The following is a 27,299-nucleotide window of genomic DNA, read 5'->3' on the forward strand; positions in this document are numbered from 1 at the left end:
GTTACGCAGCCTCTCAAAAAGAAATAGTCACTTTGCCGCTGTGTGTATGAGAACTCGACACACAGATCCACCGTGCCGCATGCAAACTGCCGTTGCTGCTGCTAAAAGCCCTCATGTAGAAAGCAAGGAAATGCAAAGCCAACACTCCCGGGAGGACACTTCCTCCCCCCAAAACACCTCCTGCCATGAAACCCTGTGGCCCCACAAGCGCTTGCTTGAGTATGGAACCACCTCTGTGATGGTGCTGCCTCCATGTCCCCTCCAGTGCTGGACCCGCAGCTCCTTGGCTTGTGCTGGATGATGCTTGTGCACGGGGATGGCTGAGCTGAGGGTTAAATGTTCACGGGGAGGCTCTGCACAAGCAGGTGGCAAAGCAAATCAGAGGCTGGGGCTTGACCAGGGCGGCAAACCCAGGTGCTGGTGGAGAAGTCAGCTGTGATGGCCCCCAGGCAGGCTCACATCTCTTCAGGGCATGCACATGAGCAAAACGCTATCCCACAGCTGCAGGGAAATGGTCGCTCAGAGCCAATCGATTTTGAAGTGAGGTTTGATGCAGCTGGGACAGCACGGGTCATGGGTGCGTTAGAGCATCTCCAGCCAGGAGGACACGTTGCTTTTGCAGCTCAGGGGGCTATGGAGCCACCAGGGCTGATGTTTCCCCTCCCTTTCACCCAGCTGTGGAGCTGGGGAAGCGGTGAGCACTGGGTACAAGCCACACTGGTGGAGCTGATGTGCCTCGGATCCCCTGAACATCTCCCAGTTGGTGGATTGACCCCAAACTCTTGAGGTTTTACACCTTTGCCTCGCACAGGGAACCAGCTGTGGGATGCGTCATGCAGGGATGAGCCACGTAGCCCATTTCTGCTCCTGTTACACATCCCCAACTGCGGGCTGCAGGAAGGCTTGGAAGAAGGCAGGACCCTCTTCATCCTCTCCAGCTGCCATAGTGGAGATAGGAATGGGTTGGGCTGCTCCCTGGGCATGGGGGGGATCTCTGTGTGATCCCTCCTGGGGATCTGGGGACCCTGACCTGTGCCAGCCTTCCTCCGGCTTGGTTGGGATGAGGCTGGTTGGGCACCAGGGTGGGCAGAGAGAAGGGCAAGAAGATGGACATGCCTCAACCTTGCTCCTCTTCCCAGGCTCCTGGCACCCACTGACCGGCTGCAGGGACACTGGGTGGCTGTCCCCAGGGAACCCTGGGCTGCTGTGCCTGGGGACTTGGGGCTGCACTCCTGGGGTACACGGGGCTGTTGTCCTGGAGGATGTGGGACCACTGTCCTGGGGGATCTGGGCCATAGTCCTGGGCTCACAGGGCCACTGTCCTAGGGGATGTGTGGCCACTGTCCCAGGCTTACAGGGCCACTTGTCCCTGGGGCTGTGGGGCCACTGTCCCAGGGTTACGTGACCCAAGTCCTGCACTCCTGGGGCTGCTGTTTCAGGGGTTTCATCGGGGGTTACAGCTGTGCCATCCCAGGGCTCTGAGGCCGCAGTCCCGGGGCGTTCGGACCCCCGCGGGGTTCAGCCACGATCCTCCTGCCCCGGGGGTGTCCGGAAAAGAGCAGCCCGGCCCCTCCGCGGGTGGAGAGGCCGGCGGCCCCTTTAAGAAAGTCGAAGCCCGAAAGTTCATCAAAGTTGAGAAAGTTTTTCGTGGAAAGGAGGAAAAAAAAATAAATTAAAATAACTCGAGCCCAACAGCAAAAAAAAAAAAGCCCCGCACCCCCTCGGGGGCCGGGCCGGGCCGGGATTGGCGGCGGGCGGCCCAGGGGCGGCCCCGGGCAGGCGGGGCGGGGGCGGGCGGGTCCCGGCCCCGCTGCTCGGTGCGCGGCGGCGGCGGCACCGGGAGCGGCGGCGGCGGCTGGGGCGCGTCGGCCCCGCAGCTGCGGCTCGTTGCGCTCCGCTCGGCCCCGCTCCGCGCGGCCCGGCCCTTAACAGCGGCGCGGTCCCGGGACGCCGCATGTGAGCCGGGAGGGCAGCGCCGCCCCGCACCGCCCCGCACCGCCCCCGCGCACCGGCACCGCACCGGCACCCCTGGCCCGGCCCCGCGGAGCTCCGGAGCAGCCGGCACCACCCCCCTAACTGACCCCGGCACCCCCACCATGAGCAACCTCAACAAGGACACCGAGCACACCAACGGCAGCGGCAACGTCGAGGAGGAGGTGGGGACCGGGGCCGGGGCACGGCGGGGCGAGGGGGCTGGGGAAGGAGCACGGCACGGCGGGGAACTGGCGATGGGGCGGCGGGGACGCGGCACTGGGGACGGAGCGCAGCGCTGGGCTCGGGGAACCGAGGCCGCGGCGTCGGGGCACCGGAGACGGGATGCCGGGGCTGGGTCGTGGGAGCCGGGGTGCGGAGCTGCCGGGGTGCGGAGCCGTCGGGGAGCCGGGACGTCGGGGTTGGAGCCCTGTGGGTCTGGCCGGGGAGGGACCGGGGCTGGGGTGGGTAGGGTGAGCCCTGGCTGGGAGCCCCCTTGTCAGCCTGATGTCCCTCTAGCCTTGTGGGACTGGGGAATGGTGGATTCGTGATTCCTCCAGCCTGACTGAGGGGTCAGTGTCCTGTCCCCAAGTCCTTGTGGCTGGAGGGCACCAGGCTCCCGCATCTAGGCACTGCTCTGCTAGGGACACACTTGGACCATGGTGTGGGAGACCTTGCTCTGCTCCCCATGTGCTAGCAGCCTCGTTGGGCATGGAGGGCTGTGCCCAGAGTCCCTTCCCCTGGATGGCCATTGTGAGCCAGAGCACGGACCCTGTGCTGGGTGGGCTTGCGAGGGTCACTTGTCCACAACCACATGCCGAAGCTGAGCTCGCAGTGTCGCACGTTTGCCCTCGGAGCTGCTGGCATCGCTGCCGGCACAGCGCCTTTCCCATCGCGCCCCTTGAGCAGTGGGTCACCAGCCGCCCTCCATCTTGGAGCCGGCGCTGGAAAACGCCCGGCCTCGGTAGCGTTTTGCTGCAGTCCTCCGCACCCGGCCCTCGGGACCGGGGAGGTGCTCTGCCCCCTCCCCTCGCTCTCCTCCAGCGCGCCGTGCGCTCGCGCCGCCGCAACATGGCGCCTGACTCCTTCCAACACCCGCCGGGGCTGGACGGTCCCTGTGCACCAGCTGTCTTGGGGCCACCGTGGCCACTGGTCTCCAACCGTGGCATGGGGGGACCTGGCTAATGGGGTGGAATGGATTGGTGGGCAGCGGCCATAGCGTTTCTCTCCCCTGCGCAGATCAGGGCTTTGGTGATGCGATGGGACATGGGTGTGATGCTGCTAGTGACACCTCCCAGCCTCACTGGGTGGCACTGGTGTGGGTGGGTGGAGAGGGAGCACCTGGGTCCCTGCACCACTTCCCCGGTGCGGGGAGGCTCGGTACCAAGGGGTTTCACGGGCTGCGCACGCGTGCGCAGAAGACTCAATGCGGTTCCTTGATCCAATTATTCACTGGCCTGCAAAGCTCCCCGAGGTTGGTGCTGCTTGGCGCATCCCGGCCGCGTCGCTTTGGTGCATGGTGGGTGGTGGCCGGGGGCAGAACTGGCCTGTTCTGCTGCCGGGTGGTAGTTTGGTGAAGCGGGTGTTGGAAGTTGTTGCGTTTTGGCAGCCTGGAAATCCCAGCCCTTTGGGGAAGCTGGTCCTCCCTGGAGTGATGCTTGGTGGCTGGAAAACCAAATTAAAGATTGTATCCCTGGGGAATGGAGCAGGGGTTGAACAGAAGCAGCCCCTGCTCTCCATCTGGTCTGGGACTAGGGGGGTGTCCCCACCCCTGGTGGGGTTGCAGTTGGAAAGCCTCTCTGCACCCAGATCCATCACAAATAACACTGTGGGTGCTGAGCTGCTGGTTGGGCTCCCCAGTGACCATTCTGAGCCCCCGGGAACTCTCCAAACGCTTGTTTTTCCTACACATGCTCCCAGGTGACCGGGGGCCGTTCTTCACCACAGAAGCAGCGAATGGTGGTACAAAGAGTGACCTTGTGTTCAGGGTCCCAGCATGATCTGGGGATCTTAACACCATATCCCACCAAAATTCTGGCCTAGTGTTCCCTTCAATACAGAGCGATAAGTATGTTTGGTGCAAAGTTGAATCCTTCTGTCCCAACACACGCAGGGGGCTGCGCTGGAACATGTTCCCACACTGTGCGGATGACGCCGCCAGATCCTGGTGCTGCGGACACTCCTCCATTCCCCCCGCGAGGCTCCTTCGCCGCCTCCTCAAGTGTTTCAGAAGGGCACGGTGTGCCCCAGATATGGCGAGGCGAAGCTCCTAAATCCAGCCTTTCCCTTTATCTTATCTGCAAGCCCCTGGATCTCGCAGCCCCTTCCTGCCTGGTGACACGCGGAGGACAGGAATGCCTCTCGCTCCTCTTGAGGTCGTTAAGGGGAATGTTAAACAAACAGGGCCTAATGTCAGTCCCTGCTGTTCCTCACCAGACACCTCCCCAAACTCGATCCCTCCCCGCTCGCTGCTATCTTCTGTTTAGTTTTCCAGGCAGCCGCCGATCAGCGTGACAGCAAACGTCCCGGTGCTCGCGAGGGGTGCTGCCGAAGGTGCTGCGCACCCCCTGTTGCGGGCAGAGCTTCTTCGAGCAGCCGGAGGAGCTTCCTTGTTTACCGTGGGCACTGCGTGTTGTCTTTGTGTCCTTATTGCAATAAGGGTGCCATGCGTTCACCCTTCTGTCTTGGGTGTCTGATGCAGAAGTGTTGCTTCTGCTCTGGAAGCTCAGCCTTGTTCTCCCAGGAGGTCACTGGGAAGCTGAAGAGCTGTGGGGAGCAGGGGCGGCTGGAGCTGGCTTTGGTGAAGTTGCAGTTGTCCTGTGTGTCCCCTTGGCCCTGTCTCTCTAGGCCAGTCTCAAGGACACGTTTGCAGCTCCACGGGCTGCTGTCGTGGTAGAGCTTGGACATTATGGACTGGTGGATGTGGAAAGTGTCAAACGTGAGGTTGTGCTGGGTGGGCAGAGCCTGGGTGAGGGCCAGGAGAAGCCATGGGGCTGAGCTCTGCTCAAGGAGGACCATCTTCCCCGTTGGCCCATGGCAAGGCTGCAGGGTTGCCCATCAGAGTTAGAAAACGCCCCGTGAGGGGAGGCAGAAGCTCTTGGCTCCCAGATGGTCTCCTCAGTAGCAAGTACCTCATCCCTGGCTTTTCTCAGCTGCCAGGACCGCCCAGGAATGCCAGTGGCGAGCAGCCCGTGTTACGTGCTGGATGTCTGTAGCACATCACGGACGGGTGCCAGGCATCTCTTGATTCCTGTAATCTCTGCATGAGTGGACCTAGATACCTCTTGCATGCGTGGATTCTGGCTGTCTGGCTTGAAACAAATAAGGTTAATGTAATTTCTGAAGTCAAATGGCTCTGTGATGCCGCTCTTTGCTACAAAGAACTTGAGGGTGTAGTAGTTATGGTCACCACTTGCTAATCTGCTTGTACTTGGTCTGGTTGAACCAAGACGGTGCTTCAGAGCTGTTTTCATGCATCATAAGTCCCCTCAATGTTAGATGCAGCTTTCTGCTAGTGACACCTTGTTGGCTGAGCAAACACCCTGAAGTCACTGTGCACGGAGGTTCTGGGAACTGGTGTGTTCCCAGACCTCCTCTTGGTCCATCAATGAGTTGCTCTTACTAGAGGAAGGCTGTGGGAATTTTTGTCCTGGAGCCTCTGTAAATACCCTGCAAAGGAGCTTCCTTCTTCTTTCTTGCTCTTTTGGATCTAAACATCTTAGACATGAGTTTCAGTTGCTTTGTGCACCAAAACCCCATGATGGGGTAGCTGTTCTTCCTCCTGTAGCTGGTCTAGTAAATGAGACCCAGCTTCAGAAATTATTCTTCTTCCTTGGCTAATCTGAGGGGTTGCTGAGCAGAGCTTTCCCTACTTGCCCTCAAAATGAAGGGCTTTCTGGTGGTGCTTGCACAAGTTATGAAGGGCCAAACCCAAATGCTCCCTTGCTAGCAAGGAACTCTGCTTTCCCCTCACCAAAATGGAAAGGATGCCCTTGGAGATGTCTGGAAGGCAGCTAAGAGTGGTTCAGGCTTCGCTGTCCTTTCTTGTGCCTCTGCTGGAGGAACTGGTGCTGTGGGAAGTTAAGTATGGCTCTTGCTGGAGCTGGTAAGGAAAGCTTGTGGAGCCAGAAGATCCTTGGCCATGCCAAGTCAAGTAGACTTTGCCACTCTGATCATGTAGACTGTCTTGGACATCTGAGTGCCTGTAGTAAAGGCTTCGTCTTGAAGTTTCACCAGGTCAGGACATCACCGATAGTGCTCAGCACCTTATCTCCAGGAGCACCAGGCTGAAATCCAGTAGTCTTCTCAGTTTTGAAGGTGAGCAATCTCAGAACCGTATTCCCAGGGATATCTGTGCATCACAGGCCACCCCTGGAGCAGAAAAGCACCTTCTGCAGCAACAGCCACCGTTCCATGAAGACCATCTGATGAGGAGGTGCCATGGGGCAGGCAGTGGCACCAGCACAGTGAGGAGATGTGTGGCAGGTGACCCTGCCCTTGGTGTGGCAGAAGTGGATGCTGCAGGCTTGAAAAGGACACTTTGACCACTGCAGGGTCATGGCATGGCTGGGATGTTGCCTATCCCACCGGAGAGGAGTGTCTTGGTGCTTTGGGTGATGGCTGGATGGCAGGTGAGTGTGGAGCTCTTGGTGTGTCTGGGCTGGTGAGGCTTTCTGTGGCCCCAGGGCTCACCCTCTTGCTTGGAGATAGGAGCAGGGATGATGCTGAGGCTTCGTCTGTCCATCTGTCTAGTGAACGTCATCTTCTGCACCCAGTCCTGTGGATGGGGATGAGGTGTTGCCCTATGGGAAGGAACAGTCTCAAGCCCAACTGGCCACTTGTAGTTACCCTGTGGTAGGGCAGGGTGGAAGGGTGTACATCTGACACCCTGCCTCAGGCCTTGTCCTGGTGCGTCCAGTGGCTGTGGGGGTGGATTTCTCTGGAGGACAGTTGTGTGGGACCTCACATGCTGGCCTTGCATGTCGCTCTCCTTGGCCACTGAGCCCCAGCTCACCTGGCTGCAGGCCGTGCTGGAAACCCAACGACCCTGTAGGGCAGTCTGACCCATGCGGAGGATTTCCAGCCCTACTGCGTTGCCCAGAAGAGCCCATGGAAATGTTGCATCTCCTCGTTTGGGATGGTGCAGTCCCTCCTGCAATGCAGAGGATGTGGTGATGGGTTCTTGCGTTGGTGTGGGGTCAGGTCTTGGTACGCGGCTGTGTGTCAGCTGCTGTCCTGGGGACACGTGTCCCTCACATCTGCTTTCAGGGGCAGGACACCAGTGTTTGTCTGAAAGTGGGACGCCCCTGGGTCACCTAGAGCAGTGATCTACGGACCTGGAGAGAGCAGCCAGCTCCTCTGGGAGGTACTGGAGGAGGGAAGGAAGCTTCACCTCCTGGGGCTTCCCTGTCCTGGCGTCCTCCTGCTGTCACCAAAGGTCTCCCTGTGAGGGAGGTGACACCACAATAACCACTGTCAACAGCAGAGAGCTGCTGCAAACTTTCAGCTTGCCATCACTTGGGTTTTGTGGCAACCTTGCTTGCTGTTGGGCTCTAGAGGTGCCTGATGTGCTCTGTTGGCTGTGGCATGGCCAGCGGTGTGCTGCCCCCATTGAGTTGGCTTGAGGAGGGATTCCTGTGTCCTGGTGCTGAGGGCAGAGCAGGCAAAGGACTGAAAAGTGCCCAGGCATCACCTTGTGGCAGGGGAAAGTGGAGACAGAGGTACTTGCTGAAGGACATGAGGTGGGAACGGATCTCGTGAGGGTTCTGCATCCAGACCGATGTTGTCTGCTCAGGGCAGAGGCTGTCAGGAATTCGTCTCACCTCTGTGTCTCCTGCCAGGAGAACAAATGCCGGGGTGTGGGCAGGAGGAGCAGTGCTGGGGCAGGACTCCCCGGTGTGAGAGCTGTCCCTGTGGGTGAGGTCCAGAGCTGATGGTGCCTGTCCCCAACATCCCAGGGTCCCCAGAGCCGTGGGCTCAGTGCAGCGGGCTGGGCGGTGCACACATAGATGTGAGTGTCCTTCAGTGCGTTGGCTGGGATGCTCCTGCATGTCTCCTCCGGCTTCACAGACCCCTTAGCAAGGGGGGAAGCTGTGGTGGCATCTCCCTGCACTGGGGACCTGATATCTGGGGGTTCGCGGGGGTGGCTTCCCCACATCTCAACAGCTCTGAACCCTTGCTGTGGCCCAAGCCCCCTACGTGCCATCCTGTTCACGAGATCCCGCAGAGACGTGGGGGACAGGGCTCGATAGTGGGGAGTCTTTGGTGCAGAGCTTCCTCTGCGGGACCATGGACTATTTTTGGGTGCTGCCCCGTTGCGCCCAGACTTATCAGTGCCCATGTGCTTCCTGGTGCCTCTTCCTGCCCTGACCGCAGGGGCAGCTCAGCCCCCCTGACATCCCCCTGCTCGACACAGGGTCCCCGCGATGCTGGCGAGGGGCTGACCCTGATATAAGCGGTGTCACATGTGAAACGCTCCAGCCTTGGGGATGAAATGTGTGTGTGCTTGGGCTGGCTGGTGGTCAGCCTGCCTTCCTCTGCTTTGGGTGAGCAGGATGTTGGTCCTTGGATGCCTTTCGTGCAAAAGGCTGATTTTTTTTTTTTGGAATGAAGTGCCTATGTGGGGGATCAGTGCTGCCCTGGGAGCTGCCTGGGGACATCAGAGCTCTTCTGGTGCTGGACTTGCAAGCTGCAGCCAGGTCTCGCAGCATCTCTGCTGGTGGAGGGGAAACTGAGGCACGGAGCGGTGAAGGAGCCTGTTAGCAAGCTCATTCCCTTTGGGAGGCACGTCGAGGCCGCCCTGCTCTCCCGCTGAGCCGTCCCCAGCGCAGATCAACCATCTCCCTCCCTCGGTTTTCCTCTTTATCTGTGTTTTCTGGAGGTTTGATGTGTAGAGGAGCAGAACATCCCAGGGCTGGGTGCACCCAGCTCCGTGGCAGGAACCCTGCTGGGTTGGTGACATGAGGGCACTGTCCTGTTTTTAAGACACGCCACCGGGCCCCGGGGCACTTCCCTCCCCGCAGCTCTGTTTTGCAAGCTCGTCTCGCCGCTTTTCGCTGCCGTGCCTTATAAGTCCCGGCTGCTGGGGCCGCCGGCAGCCTCGCCGCATTCCAGCAGCCTCGCGTCAAGTGGCCTGAGCGGCATCGTGGTGGCCAGGGCTGGGCCTCTGTACCCCCCCATGGCTCTGGTGGCCCTGGGTGCTGGAGGGACACCCCACTGGGATGCTGGGACCTCAGGGTGGCTGCCTTTGGTGGCTGCGGCAGAGCTTGTCCCCATCCTCGGCAGGATGGCACGGGGTCCCTGCTGCTGTGGCACAGGAAGAAGGCTCGGTGGGAGATGGCTTGTCCCCAGGGATAAATGGCACATAGGAGGGGGTGGCTTCTCCAAGAGGAGGGATGGCCAGTGGCCCGATGTAGATGAGGCACTAGAGCACATTCCTGCTGTAGCTGTCCCCAGAGGTCCCCTAAGCAGTGGTGGTGAAGGCTGGTGTGCTCCTGGTGCAGGGAACATGGACCCAGGACACAGCTGATTTTGGGGGCTGTGGGTGATGCAGCTGAAGGGCTGATCTTGCAGAAGGGGAGGAACCAAAGCTGTGGATTGTGTTTTAACAAAAGCCCAGTGCTGGAGACCCACTGGAGCAGCCTTGTGCCAGGTGGGTGCTCATGCCTTCGTGTTTAATATTTCTGACATACACTGCCCTGCAGCCCAGCAAGGCTCAGGTTATGGCTGCACTTGGGACTCCATTTCCAGAGCTCTTATTTAAAAGCAGACATGGCCAGGAGCTGTGGGTGTTGTAACACCCATTGCTGACCTCCTGGCAGTGCTGGAGCTGTGGTGGGAAGTGGCAGGTGTTGCTGCTTGGCTTCTTTAAAGCCTTGGTGCTAAGTACCCGGCTGTGCTTGCAGCAGAGATGTGTCTCTTCTGGGAGGCACAGCTGTGTAAGGACTGCTTGATAGCCACCGAGGACTTGAGCACTCAACGAGTTTGTCCTTGTCCCTTCTCGCTCCTGCGTGGGAAGCTGTGCTGGGATCCTCCCTCCCTATGCGATGGCCTGGATGGTCATGTCCCTCCTGGCACAAATCTTGTTTTCCGTGGCTCTCCTCCATCTCCGCTGGGTGTTTGCAGCGGGGACATCCCCAGAGGGGGCAGGGACGGGAAGGGAAAGTGTTTTCTGCAGGGCCTCCAGCAGCATCACCCAGCCGGGCTGTTGCAGCCCAGAGCTGCTCCCTGTCCTGCTTTTCCCATGTGTGCCCAGTGAAGATCTGTTGTCTGGCTGAGCTGCACTTGTTCTCACCTGGTACCTCACCTCAGGTGGCTGGTGGCAGAGTCTAAAAGTGACCATAAGAACAAGATATTCCTGGAGATCTGCTTCTGCAGTACCTTCTCCAGGCTCCTGCTGGACATACAGTTTGGCCCAGGTAGTTCCTGATGTAGCCCTGGAGAGATTATTATTATTTTATATATACTGTTTTCTTTTGTCCCGTAGCTTTTCCAGCTGCTCTGTGGGGAGGCTGAATATTTACATGTGTTTGGTGGCAGGGAAAATATATTTAAATAGAAACCTACCCTGTTTTAGCATGTTGGGTGCAGAGGCTGGGAACCTGGATTCATCAGCCCTAGGTGGTCCCCGTGGCCTCTTGAAGCCAGCAGGACTCATCCTGCAAAGGGGTGACTGGAGACTCCCAGTTGAGTTAACCTACTGGAAGGTGTTTGTCCAGACCCTCTTGTCCTCATCTAGTTTCCTAATTTTGGGAGTAGAGGGAGGAGGCTGGACCAGCGTGGCCCACAGGGCATGAGATGCTTAGACCAGCAAGTTGCCTCCTACTTATCTGCCATGGGATAAGCCAGATCTCCTTTGCTTTCTGGTTGCTGCTGGTTACACCTGGCCTCAGAAGCTTTCTCCTTCTGGTTTACCCCACTCTGTCCCTCAAATGTATTGCTTGGGACTCTCACCAGCTTCACTGTCACTTCCCTGAACAACCTGGTGTTGCTTTCCCCTTTTCTAGATCCCTTATGGATGTGCTGAATTACAGAGATCTCAGAAAACCAATTGCTTGGTCTCATTGTTTTTAACCAGCTCTTCTGAGCGGTGACCTTCCTTGGTCTGTCTAGAGACCCTTGGGGAAACCTCATTTGAAGATGTTAGCTGGTGGCACGTGGTTGCTCTGGGGCAGTGCCAGCCCTCGGCAGGTGCTGTGGGTTGGCTGGGATCCCCTTTGCGATACCGTGTGAGGTGACAGGCTGGGCCTGGAGGCCAAGGGAGGCTTTTGGTCTGCAACAGAAGGTCTCTTGCTCCCGTCCTTGGCAGCGGCTTGTGGGGCTGGCGTTAGGAGCTTGGTACCCCTGACAAAGGGCTTTCCTGGGCACTTGCGTTGTTCTGCTCAGGCAGTTGTAAGCGCTCCGAGTAGCCGACTGCCCCTTCCCCGAGCAACTGCGCATCTTCCATTCTGTCACGCCTGTCGCATGGACTTACCGAGCGACACATCACGGGACCATTTAGAGACTCAACAGGGATGCAGATTTCTATCTCCTTGGAAGAAACATCCATTCTGGGGGGCTGAGCGCACTCGGATCCTGAAATATTGAAAAGGGCTGGTGCTTTCACGTGGCTGAGGCACGTGCGTGCTGCCGTGAGTCCTCCCCTGCAAGACATGGCCGCACGTCTTCTGGGAACGCGCTGCAGGCATTGCTGCTCCATGTAGCTCCTGCTGAGGCGCAAACGCTGAGGCCGTCAAGGCAGCCAGCAAGCTGAGACACGGAGCCATTGCGCTCGGTCCGGGTGTGAGGTGGCCCTGGAGTGATGCATCAAATGAGGGGCTGGGTCGGACAGGGGGGCTGTAGTGCTGAGCCTGGGAGATGTTTCTGGTGTGCTCCAGAGAGCATCCTGCTGCCCTGGGTGGGGAAAAGCAAATGCCAGGGTGTGTGGTAGGGCCAACCATACCGAGGGATGAGGGGATGGGATGGGAAGGATGCCGGTGTTGGACGGAAGGTTGCTTGGTAGTTGCATTTTGGAGCAGTCTTGAGATATGCCAGATGTCTACTGTGTCTCAACATGCATGGAGAGCAAGAGGACCCCAAGATTTCCTTGATCACTGTCCATCCTGGAGGGCTTTAAGCTGCCCTCTGAGTTGATGTGGAGGGTGTCTCTGCTCCGGCAGGACTGTGGTGGGCACAGCAGCACAAGAAGGTTTGTTTTCTCCTGTAAAGAGGAGAAGCTTCCCTACTTGGAGGATTCTAAATCTGGCTTCCCCCAAAGAGCTACAGGGTGCAGAGGCTCTGCTGTGTGCTCCTGTGTCTGCAGGTGCCCCCTGTCTCCAGCCCAGGAGCGGGGCAAGCATGTGCCACTCACTTTGGTGGCAAAAGAGGCTGTTGGATACAACCCCCTTTGTCTGGGGAAGGGGAAACAGCCGAGCAAAAACTCAAATGTGGGAGCAGAGCGCTTCTGCCCAGCAAATGTGATGGGGTCACTCCAGACTGGGCCAGGAGGTGGGCTTGGCCTGTGGCTCCTGGTCCTGCTGCATGTTCTGCAGCTCGGAAGCATCTGGCACTGTTTGGTGTCGTTCTGAGCACTGGGGCATCGGTGCTGTCCCATGACCTTCTTGTGGCTTCTTTGGGGCTGGCTCAGTGGGTGGCATCCCTGAAGAGTGAGAAACATAAAGCTCCATCTCATAGTCTTCTGTCTTCTCTCACCTGTCAGTACTGGCCGAGCTGTGGATGCCATCTCCTGCTCCTCGTTAACGATGACTAGTGTCTTGGTGATGTCTGTTGCGCATAACTTCCCTTTCCAGCTCCGTGTTGATCTACAAGATATCTTGGCAGCTTTGTCATGCTGCTTGCTATGGAAATAGGCTGCTGGCCAACATCTCCCAGTGCTTGGAGAAGGTGACCACCGTGGTCTCAGTGTTGAACAGAGTTGTCTCAGCCCATGAGCCTTCAGCACTGTTTCTTCTTCCTGGATCCTTGTGTGAACTATCACAGATAGTCTGTAGAAATTATCTATTGAAATCTTCCTCCAATGCTGTATTTTTGCTTATTGTGCTGCGTTCATTTGGACTTGGTAGGTGACTTCTGCAGCTTGGAAAGAGCAGCAGCACTACGTGGTCTTGGTGTAGCACAGCTGGCTTTGGGCTGGCCACCATGGAACCAACTGCAAGAGCTGGTTTGGGAGCAACTTCTGAAGGGTCTGGTGTGTGGTGGTGAAGGAGCCTCCAGCCTTTGAATGGGTGGCTGGAAGTGCCAGGATGGGCTGGGAAAGGAGATCTAGTGCATGATCTGTAGAAAGAGTTAGAGAGACAACTGGTCTCTTCTGGACCCTTGATATGTGTCAAACTCTGTTAGTGCTCGTGACAGTCTATGGTCTTCTAGCAGTCTTTTCGAGTTTGAGTTATCAAAGTCCAGTCAGAGTGTGGGGCTGGTGTCCATGTCCTAATCAACCCAACCTAATCAATTTTTTGTAAAGGTCTAAATCCTTTGTGGCAGGGAGGAAAGGACTGGGTGTGTTTTATCCTGGACAATGCGTCTAGGTGTATAGATGAGGTTGCTAGGGACATGGTTTAGTGCTAGACTTAGGTTATGGCTGGACTCAATGCTGTTAAGGGTCTCTTTCAACCCAAATGATTATATGATTCTAGCGCAGCAAGGCCACTTTTTGGTGCAAGGTGGCCTACTCTTATTGCACCTGGCTTGTCAACTGCGCTCTTCAGGTCTTTCAGTAGACCTCATTGACCTCTCTCCTAGGTCCGGACGTTGTTTGTCAGTGGACTTCCTGTGGATATTAAGCCCAGAGAGCTCTACCTACTCTTCCGACCATTCAAGGTAAGGAGGTCTTCAGACTTGATCTTTGGTGGGAAAGGCGCTGCCTTGTGGCCAACCTTGCAGCCAAGATCTTGGTCGGAGGAAAGCATGTATGAAGTGGGAAGGTGGGTCTTCTGTGAGAGCTTGGGGAACCTGGTCTGAAACCAGTGTGGTTTCATGCTCAGCTGGCTAACTTCACCTGGAGCCTGTTGAAATCATGCTGTCTCCAAGCTTGGTGAAGGGCTAGAAAAGGGGATTTCTTCCCAAAGGACTAGCTGAGATACCTCCTCTGCCCTTAGACGCTAATCTTAGTCTTCTGATGGGAAAGAAGAGACATGTTAATGTACCTACTCCTGCTGCAAACCTTGCCTTGCAAAGGGTTTGGTGCTGCAGGAGCTGCTGGAGATGTTCCATCACATCTTGGTTGTAGCTCAGCTCCTTCAGGAACCTGATGCTGACTTGCTTTCTTCCGTTCTGCAGGGTTATGAAGGGTCACTGATCAAGCTCACTTCAAAGCAGGTACCTTCTTCTTCCAGCTTGGGTATTAGTGGCTTTGGTGTGGTGGGAGCAGATATGGAGCAGGAGTCTTGGGCTGATGACCCAAGACCCTTCAAGCTCTGCTTGAAGGCCCTCTGCAGCTTTAGCTGGTCTCTTCTGCTTGCTGGGGACAGATGGGGTGGCAGGGTAGTCTGAGGAGCTGGAAGAGGCTTCCAGACTGAAACTGGGGTTTTGTTTTGTTTTTAGCCAGTTGGTTTTGTGACCTTTGACAGCCGTGCTGGTGCTGAAGCAGCAAAGAATGCCTTGAATGTGAGTACCCGATGTGCCGGGAGGGCTGGGGGTCGTACGTCCTGCTGTGAGCTGGAGCAATGCTTGGCTTGTCCATAGCGTGGGAAGGGTCAGGGTGTCCCTGCTGTGCCCTTGAGTCTGGAAGCAACATGGTCCTGCAGGATCCCATCTGGGAAGCAGGAGACCTGTTTAAGGCTGACATCAGCCTGAGCAAGTGGATGTGAACTGTCCTGTGCTTAGTATAGGTGAAGTTTCCAACTGCTGGAAGACTCTTCAGGGCCTCTGAGGGTGTAGGGAAAGAACAACTACTTATTTTTTCGAGTTGGTGTGTACCTCCTTGCTCAGCAGCTGGCCCTTGATAACAGGACCCAGGCTGTGAATCCTGTTCCTTACCCATCAAGTGCTCCCTCATGTACAGGGAAGAGCTGTGGGCTGAGCAAACCCTTGTTCAAATGGGCGTGGATTCCCTGTGTGTGCCAGACCTGTTCTTCAGGGAGCTTTTTCTCCTATTGTCTGGGCTGAGCACCATGGTGGGGGCTCATCCTACCCTGACTTGAGCTTGGAGCACCTGCAGCAGGCAGGTCTTCTCTGGGGAACCAACCCTTGGCAAACAGATGGGAAGAGGTGTTGTGGGCAGAGGTGGTTTCCAGGTGTAGGGCGAAACCCAGCTGATGCCCTGTAATGCTTTAATGAGGCACGTGGAGCTCAACTTGTGTTTGGCATCAGCTTTTTGAAGCTCTAGGTCAAGCTCACCAGGGTACAAGTGTAGTGAAACAAGCTCATAGCAAAGCTGGTCTGTCATACGACCGTAGGACTTGCTTAGTGCTAGTGGCTTGGTTAAAGCTTCGCTTACCAAACGCCCTGATGTGTGGCAGCTGAGCAGAGCAGGTCCTTGTCCTGGACTCTGGCCTGCCGTGACCTTTGCAGCCAGAAGGTGCTTGTTTCAGAAAGCAAACCAGCCTTCCCACGCTGCTGTTTCCATGGCAGGGCATGAGGCGGGGACAAAACTGTCTGGTACAGGCTCTTCAGCACATTCACAACATTTTCGAGCTGCTGTGACTCAAGAAGAAGACTGGTCAGCATGACAGGCACACCCAAAATTATGTCCATCCCATGTGGCCCTGCAGAAGTCAGTGGGATCTAGGCAGCAAGACAGGCTGAGCTGTTTCTGCTCTGCTGTGGACCTTGCCTTGGGCATTGGGGCACATCCTGGTGGCTCTGCCCAGCTGGCAATAGATGTTGCAGCTCCAATATAGATGGGGCCCCAGCAGACAGATCTTTCCTGACCAGTGCTGGTTGGTGAACTGCACATAAGGAGCAAAACTGTGTCTCATGTTGGAAGCAGTGACACTAGGCTAGCTAAAAATAGAAATACAAGCCTGTGGGAGCTTGAGTGTTGCACTGAGGGGACAAAAATCCAAGTATGTGACTGCAGCATGATGGCCTTGGTTGCCTGGTTGGGCTTTTCTCCATGAGTAGACACCACCTGTGCTTGGACTGGAAACCTCACCTCTGAGAGATTCGTGTGCTTTCTTCTATGACAGGGCATCCGCTTCGACCCAGAGAACCCCCAGACCTTGCGGTTAGAGTTTGCTAAAGCCAACACAAAGATGGCCAAGAGCAAGCTGATGGCCACACCAAACCCCACCAACATCCACCCTGCCTTGGGCGCACACTTCATTGCACGGGACCCCTGTGAGTATGCTGCGGGGCAGGTGGAGGTCGTGACTGGTCTAGCCTGGGAGATGCTGGGATGGGAAGGAAACTGTGAGTGCTCTGGGTGGAATCTGCCTGGTGCGGGAGGACAAGCATGTTAGGGTTGCAGGAGAATAGTTAGCATCTGGTAAAACTTCTGGCCAACACTGGAAGTGTTGAGAGAGCAGGTTTGGTTTGGTAGCTCAAGTGATGTAAGTCTTTTAACTCATCTGTAGGTGTGAAGTAGAAAGGATGAGTCTGGCACTGTGCACCCTCAGCATAGCCTGGTGGGGCAGACGTGCCCTGGTGGCACCAGCTTCATGCTCTGTGTGACAACCAGCCTACCCAAAGCCTGTGTGGGGTGCTGAGCAGTGATGGAGCGTGTTCCTGCCCTCTCTTGGCAGGGTGTTAATTTTACACCTCACTGGAATGGCACTGCAGAGCTTTAGCTGGGGTTGGAAACGCAGAGCCTGTCCCTGAAGCAAGCTGAGCCGCTGTCACCTTGTCTCCTCCTGTCTAGATGACCTGACTGGAGCGGCTCTTATCCCAGCCTCCCCAGAAGCGTGGGCTCCCTACCCGCTCTACACCACGGAGCTGACCCCCGCCATCCCCCATGCTGCCTTCACCTACCCGGCGGCCGCCGCCGCGGCTGCTGCTCTTCACGCTCAGGTGAGTCGCTCCCCGTGTCCCGTGCCAGGAACCGGGCTGTCCCCTCTCCCCTGCCCCTAGTGCTCGCTCCTGCCGGTCTCTGCTTGGCTGGTTCGATCCTTGGCTCCTGGGCAAAGCCTCCTCCCGGCTGAAGTGCATGGGGGGCCCCCCAGCCCTGAGCAAACTGCAGGGGGGAGATCGAAGTGGCAGAGAGCAGCTGGAGCTGGATGAGGATTTCTGACCCTGTGGGTCCAACCCGCTTCCCTGTGAGAGGCAGGCAGGTGGGGACAGGCAGGGCTCCATTTCTGGCTGGCTTTGCTGGTCCCCATGGCTAGAGAGCCACGTTGTGGGACTGCTGGGAGAAAACCCAGCATGCCAGCAAGTAAAATAGCTGAAAAATGTTCTCCTTGAAGCCAGAGTAGGCTTAGCTTGGTGCTGGAGCTGTCGGGGTCAGCCAGAACCCACTTGGGCCAAGCAACTCCCACACTTTTGAAGCTGGAGGGGGATGTCCTGCAGGAGATGAGTGACCAGAGCCTTGCCACAGTGAGGGACCATGATGGGATGGTGGTGTTAGCCGCTGGATGCAGGCTAGAGAGGGTCACTCTGTACGAGCCTATGGAGATGCTGGTGGTGGTGCAACCAGCTGCCTGGTGTCCCAGGGTGTGCTCGCTGACAGCTGGAGGTGTAGGGATGCCTGTACTGGCCTGAACTGGAGTGTCCTGAGACCAGCACTCCTGCTGAGGGTCCATGAAACCGTGGAAGTGGAGGAAGAAAGGTAAACCAGAGAGGTGTCCTAATTCTGGGTGAAGGAGCTTGGTCTAAAGCACTGGTACAACAGGAGAGCCTGGAGGCCCTGTCCCTGCTCTGCCGGGTGTTCCCAGCCAGCTGTGCTCTGCTTGCCTCGGTCTCTGCTCCTGCAGTTGTGCCAGGGGACGAGGGCACTGGGGCTCTGCACTCAGACCCCGGAGCATCGGGGCATAACCTCTGCTCTCTGCCCTGCCAGGCAGGGTGCTCAGCTCCACTCTTTCCTGCTTAAATGGAAAGGAAAAAGAGCTGTGTCCCTTCACCTTGTCCACTTGCCTGGTGGTCAGCTCAGTTGGCCCTTTGGCATTTTCTTGCTTCTTGGAAGTGTCTTGACTGTAACTGTCCAGCTTTGACCCCAGCTTGTTTCCCAGAAGCAATATGGATGTGAGCTCCTGGCCTATGTAGGCTTGTTTGTCCTGCCTCTCACACGCTCAAAGGCCTCTGCTGCTTTTGCTCTTCTCCTGGTGAGCTCACGTTGGGCTGAAGCTCTTGCAGAGTATGTGGGGCCCAGGGCAGGACCAGGCACCGGCTGGTTCTTCCAGGGGCATCCAGAGCCAGGCTGCTTTTCCAGGTCCGCTGGCCCTTCACTGGGAGGGCTGTGCTTGCTGCTGTTCTCCAAAAGTTATTGGTGATGTCCACACCTGAGTGTGCTCTTCTCCTGGGCAGCCTTGGAGAGCAGGTTCTTCCTGTCCCTATTGTTTGCGTGTAGGGTGGTGGAGCCAACAGCTGTTGCTGGTTGAATTGCCCCTGGCAGGGAGCACCAGGAAAAAAACTTCTTTGTTCTGGCTGAGGTGGTTGAGGAAGGTGAAACCATAACTGCAGGTCCTTCAAGGATGGATCACCAATGACATGTGGACCCTGAGTGTAAGGGTTAGATACCAAAACTTAGGTTGCATGGTAGGGGAGAAAACTGCTCTCCTAAAGCAGAGGGTATCAAGGATGGCTTCAGCCAGATCTTTTCCCTCTGGGGTCTTAGTTCCTGCCCTCCAGGTGGCAAGCTACTTGTTCTAGACAGACAGTTTAGCTTTCCAAGAGGTCTTCTGGTCTAAAGAAAGACCCTGAGGCTCCAGGGAGCTCCCTGCGTGGGTAGGAATCCCTGCCCAAGGCGGTCTGTAAGTGGTGACATGTCCCTAAGCCAGTGTAGCCCCTCAGGCCGTGGCCACAGCTGGACCCAGCTCTCCTCTGGAGAAGAGCACTTGGGCTGGCCAAGCAGTTAGAGCTGCTCCTTGCTGCCTTGTGCTTGAGCCGGCAGTGACCTCGCAGGAGAACTTCTGGTGCAGTATACATTACCAATAAACTTTTATGGGGTTAAACATTACTCGGGCTGGCAGCTCCGAGCTGCCTGATCTCTGGGCTGGAGCCCTGTCCTTCGCAGAGCCCAGGCAGGGTGGAGCGAGTCAGTGAGATGACTTTTGCTCACAAACTGAGCGAAAAGCTGTAACCTTGGTCTTGGTGTGCTGAGCCTTCTGCTCACACTGGTAGGGGCTGGTTCGCCTTGCTGGTGGGGTGGTGGGCATGTGGGTTGTTCTCCAGGACAGCTACAGGTCTTCCTCTTGAGGCTGGTGTCAGCTGGAGGATGTTCATGGGGATGGCCAGAGCTTTAGCAGCTCTGTGTCCTTCAGTCCTGGACCGGGTGTGAAGTTGGAGGTGGTAGCTAAGCCGAGAGCTTGTCGCAAGAGATTTAAACCCGAAGTGCTCATCCCCTCGCGGCTCTGTGTTCAAGTGGGGAAGGAGGTGGCCGCCCTCTGTGATGGACCTGTGCAACCTCCTGAAGAGCTGCCCGGAGGGGCAAGAGATGGTGCAAGGAGCTGTTGGTGAGCTGCTCGCCGATGAGACTGGTGGCACCACCAAGCCATGGTGATGGTCCCTGCAGGCACCAGGCTGCTGTAGAAGTGACCGTGGCCTGACCCTGCACCGCTGGGAGCCTCTACCTGTGGGGACTCCACTGACTTTGACTGTCCCATCTGCCTTCCCTCCCTCCAACCCTCTCTCAAATCCCTCCTTTGATGTCCCTAGTGAACTCCAGCCATGATGCCAGCGCAGGCTAGCCCCGAAGCTCAGAGCTGTCCCCGGAGATGGGACACCCTAGTGATGCCTTATTGCAGCTAGTGGAGTGGCTGTCCCACAGCTCCATTCCTAGAAGTGTTAAGCATGATGGCAGCCACGTCTGGAAAGACTGGTAAGGTAACCATCTCTCCTCCAAGGTGCACCATGGGATTTGCAAGCTTCTGCCCATCTCTGTAGCCCATATCTCCTTGGCAACCCAGTGCATGGGCCTCACGCTACCCACCCACCAGAGCCTGGGGAATGAGATACCAGGCCTTCTTTCTAACCCACGTCTCCAACTTGGCAGCACATGACATGGCGCACACAGCATGGCACCATCTTACATCAACTCCTCCCAGCTGAGCCAGGCTCAGCCAGGGCCCGCCGGTGGGAGGGGAGCAGCCCGGTTGAGCCGGGACAGCAACAACCCTGCCGCTCGGCGTGAAAGAAACCCGGTTTCTCCCCAGCCACGACCCTTCGAGGGCAACCAGAAATACACCTTGACCTCACTCCTGGCACACGGTGGGGGAGGTGAGTGACGTGGTAGCGACAGCACACGACTAAATTCTAGCGGGCACGTTAGACAACAGCACTTGCCGGTCACTTTGTTCCAGAATTGCATACCGGGACAGACCCTGCCCTCAGTCATGGGTCTAATCTCACCTCTTTCCTCTCCAGTTACTGGAAACAGAGCAAGTTCCTACCTGGAGCTGGGCTTCTCTCTTTGCAGCCTGAAATGGCAGGCAGGACAGAGGTCTCATGGGCCGTAACAAAGGGAATCAGCAGCCTGGGAGAAATGTGAGCGGTGTAGGGAACTGGGAGCTTGGGCAGAGGGAAGATGGTCTGGCTTAGGACTGGTGGGAGGATGGTGGCTGTGGTCAGCTCCAAAGGAACCGAGTCCTGGCTCACTTCTTGTGGTGGTTCTGAGAAGACAATTTCCTCTGCATGGTAGTGGTGGTGGGGAAAGAAGCCACCAAAGGTGGGGGCCCAGGTCTGCTTGTGCCCTTGGAAGACTGTGAGGCGCAAAGATGTGCAGAGCTAGTCTCCCAGGAAGATGGGGAGCGCTTGATGCAAGGATAGAGACAATGATATGGCTTGTCTTGTTCTCTTTGGGCTTGGTGAACAGTTTTGTGTGTTGCCTGTGTGATGGAGTTGGGCTGCATTGTGTCTCTGATGTGAAACCTCTTGTTCTGGAGTGCAGAGGAGACACCAGGGACTACTGATGCTCCTGGAGCTCCTCTGCAAGGAGGTGCTTCCAGCTGTGGCAGCACCCTTGAGGGCAGGACTTGCCCTGGAAAGCAGGGACTAGATGCAGGGTTGTTTCATGAGAATGTGAATGAGGCTGGTGGTGGATACTGCGTGGTGCTTGTAGGACACTAGGCTGACATGATGGGTACGTAGAGCCCAGGAGACCATCTGTGGTAGGTGCTTCCCAGACAGGGAGCAGGTGAGGGACTGAAAGCTGGCAGCTGCCCGTCTTTTTGGAGGTGGGATCCCCAAGGTGCCCTCAGAGCATCCACATTGCAGCTGTTGGCAGCAGCCTTGTCTAAAGGATTTGAGGAGGTGGTGGAGGTGGACCTCTGAAGCTGGGACCCGTCCAAGCAAGTTGTGGGTAGAAGGAGCAATTCTGGATCCATGGCTATGTGGTGGTGGTGCAAGAGCCCAGCAGGACCTTGAGGCTTCCCAGCAGAGCCCATCGATGGAAGGGGAGGTCAGTGCTCCAAAAAACCCTTTCCCTCTTCTTTGCTGCCTGGGCTGGCTCAGAGCAAGCTGGATCTCCTGGGTGGTGGCTATGGTTGTGGATGCACATGAGGCAGATCCCAGTGGCTGTGGTCTGATGCTGAGCCCATGGAACTGGGGATATGAGAAGATCTGCTGGGGCTGCGGTGCTGATAGGCCCTCCTTGGGGTGGGAGGCTGGAGACAGTGACAGATTTTCTGTACCCAGAGTCTCATTGCCTGTTTGGGGCTGTCATGTAGGACTTGCCAGGATTATTTTTTATGGGCAATCTCTAGGCTTCTAGGAGATGTCAAGCTCTCCTTCAGATCTGCGTGGCTATGATGCTCTCCTAAACTCTGGTGACTTGGTGCTGGCACAGGCTGGCCAAGCAGCCTGGAGCACGCTGTCCCTAAGCCAGCTGTGTTCCTCTGGCCAGAGAAAGGCAGGAGATCTTCCAGATACCTGCTGAGCAGTGATTCTCACTAAATCACACCCAATGAGTGAGTCAGACTGAGATGGTGTCAGAAGTGGCCAGCACTGGTCCTCCCTGGCTGGATTAACCCAAATAAAAGCGTCACAAGCCACTTCCACTCTGGGAAAAGGAGAAACACTTGTTTGTTGAGGTCTGTGTGATGGGTACATCTCCATGAGACGGCACAAGGCAAAGGATGGACCCCTGTTGAAATACTCCTTCTAAGCAACAGGATGGATCAATGTCCATCATCTTCTGCGTGTTCTGCAACACGGTGAGAGATGATGTGCTGATCCTCCAGCTCTCCCTCGCTGTAGCTGCATGAGGAGAGGTGTCTGCTCCAAACACAGGAACGGTTCTTGGTGGTGGGCTGAGCTGCTTGGTTCTTGCACAGATGCAAGTGTTTGGATGTTCATCTCAACCCAGACCCCTTGAAGGACCCTGGAGGTGGGTGGCTTGAAATGTGTGTCCAGAGAGCACTAATGGGTGACGTTGGTGCCTTTGGGTGCACCTTTGCAAGCTGTCCTTGCCGGCCCTGGGTTGTGTTCCTGCCAGCTGTGTCTGCAGATGGAGCAGAGCAGCTCTTGGTGGCACCTTGACCAGGGCTTACACCCGGTGACCTGCGGTCTGGGGGATGTGGTGACCGCGCAGGGCTCATGGCTTTCTGGTACCTGGGGAGGTGGCTGGGTCCATCCCAGTTGTAGGGCGAGCTCTGAGCGCCACCAGATGCTGGAGAGCAAAGATAAGCAGACCTAGAAGTGACTAAGGAGGGGAGGCAGGTCATCCAAGGTACAAGTGGCTTGAGGGTGGGTCTCTGTGCCTGGTCCTTCCTTCCTCTATTTTGCCTGCCGATGGAATCGCTCTCCATAAGGATGGTGGGCAAGATGGGACATTTAAATTCTGAGGGTAACTGGGACAATGGAGGAGGTGACAAGGAGAGTGGAGTGCCATTTATCCCCCCCCATTTATCATTTCTGTGTGATTTTTGGGTAGCGCTGCAGCAAGGGAGAGGCTCTTTGCTTCCAGATGTTTCACCTGGCCCCTGGAAGGTGACAGGCAGAGGTGCGAATTTCTCATTTCCAGCTGTTTTCTGGGCCAGATGTTGAGTGTGGCAGCATGAGGCTGGTGGTGCTTGTCTCATCCCTATGGGTGGGTGAGCAGGGCATGTTGGCTGTGGTGTGGCCAGACTCCTTTCAACTGTGCCTCTTCCAGTAAAGGCCTCCCTTTCTCCACTTTCCTCACCCAGTGTTGGATGCCTCCATTCACTCTTTCTCAGCTCCCTCTTTGACAGATGTGGTATTTGGAGAGATAATGGATCTTCCAGAAGCCCCCTGAGAAACTCGCTCCCTACAGGAGCTCTGGCTTGCCCGCTGGGTTGCGATCCCTCTTGGGGCACCCCTGCGCAGTCTCTCCTGGTGCTGGTCTCCTCTTTCAGGTGGCTCTGGGAGCTGCTCTGTTTGCAGAGCCTGGGGCAAAATCAGGTGTCTGAGACACTTTGAAGGATGCAAAGAGAAAAGTGTCCTGGCAGGTGCCACTGTTTTAAAGAACGTGTCCTCTTGGCTGTCTGCTTCCTCCGGTCTGGTTCTTCCAGTGGTTTCGGAAACATCCCACCTAGTGAAGGGTCATTCCTGCTTTGTCCCAACACGTCCTTCATCTTTCTGTGGGCTGGAAGCCCTGGCAGGTCAGCACAGCAGAGTGTTGGGCTGTCCCCTGGTCCATCGCATCTGCCCCTGCTCTGGACTGAGCTGCTCTGGCTGCCACCAGCTGGAGGGGACATGGAGTCGGGCTGGCTGGGTTTGTGCATACGAGCATGGGAGACCTCCAGGAGGAAGGCAAGGGGAGGTGGCCCATCGGAAGTGGAGGTTTATTAGTGCCAGAGCTACAAACGGTGCACGTTTGGGGAGAAAAGCAAGATCTCTGTTGCAACTGGAGGTTCTGGCCAGGTGTGGGGTGTGCATGTGGGGCAGAAGCTGGATGCCCTGAGAAGAGGATGGAGACCCACCAGGCACAGGCAGTGGGTGGGCATGGCCGTATGGTGTGGGATGGAGGCAGCTCTCGGGTTAAGCTGGTGGCCCTGTGACCGCAGGAGGAGGTTCCTGCTGCTGGGCAGGAGGAATGTGCTTCCAGCTGCTGAGGTGCTGGAGCGGGGGAGCTGGCCAGGGAGGACAGCTGGCTGCTGAATGTGGCTCTGCTGAGCAAGCACCTCCTGGTGACAGGGCTGGGGGGAGTGTGTCACTCCCATCCGTGCCCTGGCAGCTGCTGTGGTGGCCCCGTGGGGTGTTGGTGACGTCGGTGCCTGCGCGGGGCTGTTTCCTGGGGGTGTCAGTGCAAGGAGGTCACGGTGGCCCGGGACAGCGTGGTGGCCACGGACTGGGGAGCTGAACTGCATCCTCTCACGGGCCAAGGGAGAAGTGAAGACATGGTGTGTGTGGCACCACTTTGATGGGAAGCCGTATGAGGAGCAGCTGCAGTCCCTGGGTTTGTTCAGCTGGAGCAGAGCAGACTGAGGGCAGAGCTCATGGGCTGCAGGTTCAGCAGGAGCAGGAGGGGCAGGCTGAGCTCTTCTCTGTGACAGTGACAGAGCCCAGGGAACGGCAGAAGATGTGCCAGGGAGGGTCAGTGGGACATGGGGAAAAGGTTCTTCACCCAGAGGTGCTGGACACTGAACAGGCTCCCCAGGGAGGTGTCACAGCCCAACCTGACAGTGTTCAAGGAGAGACTGGACAATGTCCTCAGACACACGGGGTGACCTGTGCGGTGTCCTGTGCAGGGGCAGGAGTTGGACTCCATGAGCCTTGGGGATCTCTTCCTACTGAGGACATTCAGCAGATCTGCCCTGCTGAGGGGCTCCTGCTGGGACAGAGCTTCTGCGGACTTGATGGCTCCTCCAGGGATGAACCCTACACGAGAAGAGGGACTCGAGGTCCCTGAGCTCGTGCTTGGGGCTGTTCAGTTACTGGCACCACAGCCCTTGTGCTGGTGATGGGAGGACTTGGCCATTGCAGGTAGGTGGGTCTTGTTGTCCCCTCCAGCTCCCGTAAGGAGGCTGCAGTGTCAAGGTCTTGGCAGTTTGCTGCGTGTCTCTGTGCGAAGGAGCAAATTACTCTTCCCCTCTGTTAGGTGTCGGGCTTCTGCTTCTTGCAGTGGTAGTGTAGGGCTTGATGGGACCTGCTGAGGATGTGCCCAGCCTGGAGAGTCACTCAGGGGCTCTCGCTGAGTTTCTAGATGTGCTGGTCTTCAGCGCTGTCTCTTCTGAAGACCTGTGTGCATCTTTTGGAGGTCTCCTGTGGTTGAGGTTGGAAAATAGCCAGCGCCTCTCCCCCTCATTGCCAGCTGTCTTCTCCACCTGGAGTGGCTTTCCTGATGTCCTTGCACACTTACAGTCTGTGGGGGAGACCTGGCTCTGGCAAGAGCTCTGCTAGGAAGAGGCTGGGAGAGTCACCCCTGCTGGGCACAGCCACGTAGAGCGAGATGAGCTGTGAAGCTTCTGCCAAACTGGACGCTTTGGCTGTGGCTCCAGCTCTTCCTCTACCCAACTGACCTGGGTTCTGGCTTCAAGAAACTCTGCCCATCCTCATCCCAGGTTGGACGGGGCTCTGAGCACCCTGATCTGGGTGAAGATGTCCCTGTTCATGGCAGGGGTTGGACTGGATGAGCTGTGAAGGTCTCTTCAACCCAAACTCATCATGATGATGAAGGGTATCTCTTAGTGGTGTGCACAGGGGCTGGAGCTGCTCTGGGAATACTGGTTTTTCCCTCTGGTCCTGGACTGGTGTATATGTTGGAAGGGGAACACCTGGCCAGATGCGTTCAGGATGGTCTAGCAAGGGGGACAGTTCATGTTGGGCTCTAAGGGGTTTTCTGCCTCTTTTCTATCCATCTTAGAGTGAAGCCCATCACTCTGTGGGTACCCAGAGCCCTGGCCGTACCTGCCACCGGCTGGACAGGGGGTGGCTGCGGTGTTTGAGCGGCTCTGGCTGCTCCTGCTGCTGGATCTGTGCTCAGCCAAGCGGCACAACCTCATTTCCCATCCTCTCAGGCATGAAGCTGCTAACTGAGCCCAGCCTGACGTCTGCCGGTCTTGGAGACCAAACGGGAGCATCTGCATGTCTGATGCTATTCTGCTGGATGCTGCCAGCTTGCTGCATCTACTGACGGGCTGGGAAGTTTCTGTTCCCTCGTCTGCTCCTTGTGCCTCCATCTCGCCGGAGAAGGAGCAGTAGATGTGGCAGCAGCAACCTGCTGGGGAAGCCTCCCAGTCTTGCTGGTTGGCAGCTCTACCAAGTTCTTCCCATGATGTGATCTGCGTGGCTCAGAAAACTCCATGGGTCTCTTCTGCCATGGGAGCGCCAGTTCTTACCCCATGCGTGTCACAGAGAGGTGGTCTGGTTTAAATGCGCAGTCTTGAGATGCCTCCTCCTGCTGGCTGAGGATGGAGTGGCCACCACCTTGGGGTGCTACATGTCCAAAGGGACCTTCCTCTGCCCTGTCTGCACCTGCACAGGGGGAAGATGTAAATTTGGGGTGTGGGAGTGTGCTGGACGGTAGCAGCCCCTCCTTGCGTGCACTTCAGCAGCAATAAACGTTATTGAGAGCTTGGTGGTGAGGAGCTTTCCTAGCTTGACTGGTGGTGGTCTGCGTGTAGTGAGCTGGGGCCAGGCATGGCGGTGAGTTTGGGGGCTGTCATCTGGTTACACCAACAGGCAGAAAGTACTGGAGATGTTGGCGAGCCCTGAGATGGGTGTTATGTCCCTCCTTGGATGTGTGGGGTCCTGCTGTGCTCTGTAGGGCAGGATGTCCCAGTGCTGGGGGAGCCTGAGCCTGTTGTTGCAGGGGCCACCAGTGCTGCCCATGGTGTAACCCCAGGTTGGGGTGCTACTCAAGTAGTGTTTGGGGCTCACCATGGAGCTTCCCAATGCTGGAGATGTCTCTACTCCGTGTACCTCAGATGTGGCCTGAAGGACCTGAAGGTTTGGGCTCAGCTTGAAATAAACCTGGATCATGGACCTCTGGCGTGGCTTTCTCTTCCAGATGCGTTGGTATCCTCCCTCCGAAGCTACCCAGCAAGGATGGAAGTCTCGTCAGTTTTGTTAGTTTGTTAGTAAGTAAGTAATCACTCTTGGAGCTGGGTCCTTGTCTTGCTCATCCCTGGGTTCCTTGACCTCTTGTGGGAGGAGGGATGGGAGCTGGGGCTCAGCACCCAGGGATGCGGTTGGGTGACACTGGTGGGTGATGGCACTAAATCCACCAGGGAGCCCCCCAAGCCACGGAGTGGGGAAGTGGGGAGCAGATAGGGCTGGCCCCGCTCACCGCCGCTCCTCTCCCGCAGCGTCTCTCCTCGGCTCGCGCTCCTCCTCCCTGCCCC

The 27,299-nt window shown here is 57.0% G+C and overlaps 1 protein-coding gene across 1 annotated transcript; it reads left to right on the forward strand.

Moving 5' to 3' along the window:
* Positions 1–1,424: 1,424 nt before the first annotated feature.
* RBPMS2 (RNA binding protein, mRNA processing factor 2) lies at positions 1,425–27,028 on the forward strand (the record flags this gene model as incomplete). The annotated part of the gene is made up of 7 exons (XM_080351281.1): positions 1,425–2,156; positions 13,708–13,785; positions 14,245–14,283; positions 14,509–14,571; positions 16,095–16,245; positions 16,766–16,914; positions 26,966–27,028. The coding sequence occupies exons 1-7, from the start codon at positions 2,097–2,099 to the stop codon at positions 27,026–27,028; spliced, it is 603 nt and encodes a 200-aa protein (XP_080207407.1). The 5' UTR covers positions 1,425–2,096.
* Between the last annotated feature and the right edge of the window lie 271 nt (positions 27,029–27,299).

Source organism: Nesoenas mayeri, assembly GCF_963082525.1.
Source record: "Nesoenas mayeri genome assembly, chromosome: 11".
Classification (NCBI taxonomy): domain Eukaryota; kingdom Metazoa; phylum Chordata; class Aves; order Columbiformes; family Columbidae; genus Nesoenas; species Nesoenas mayeri.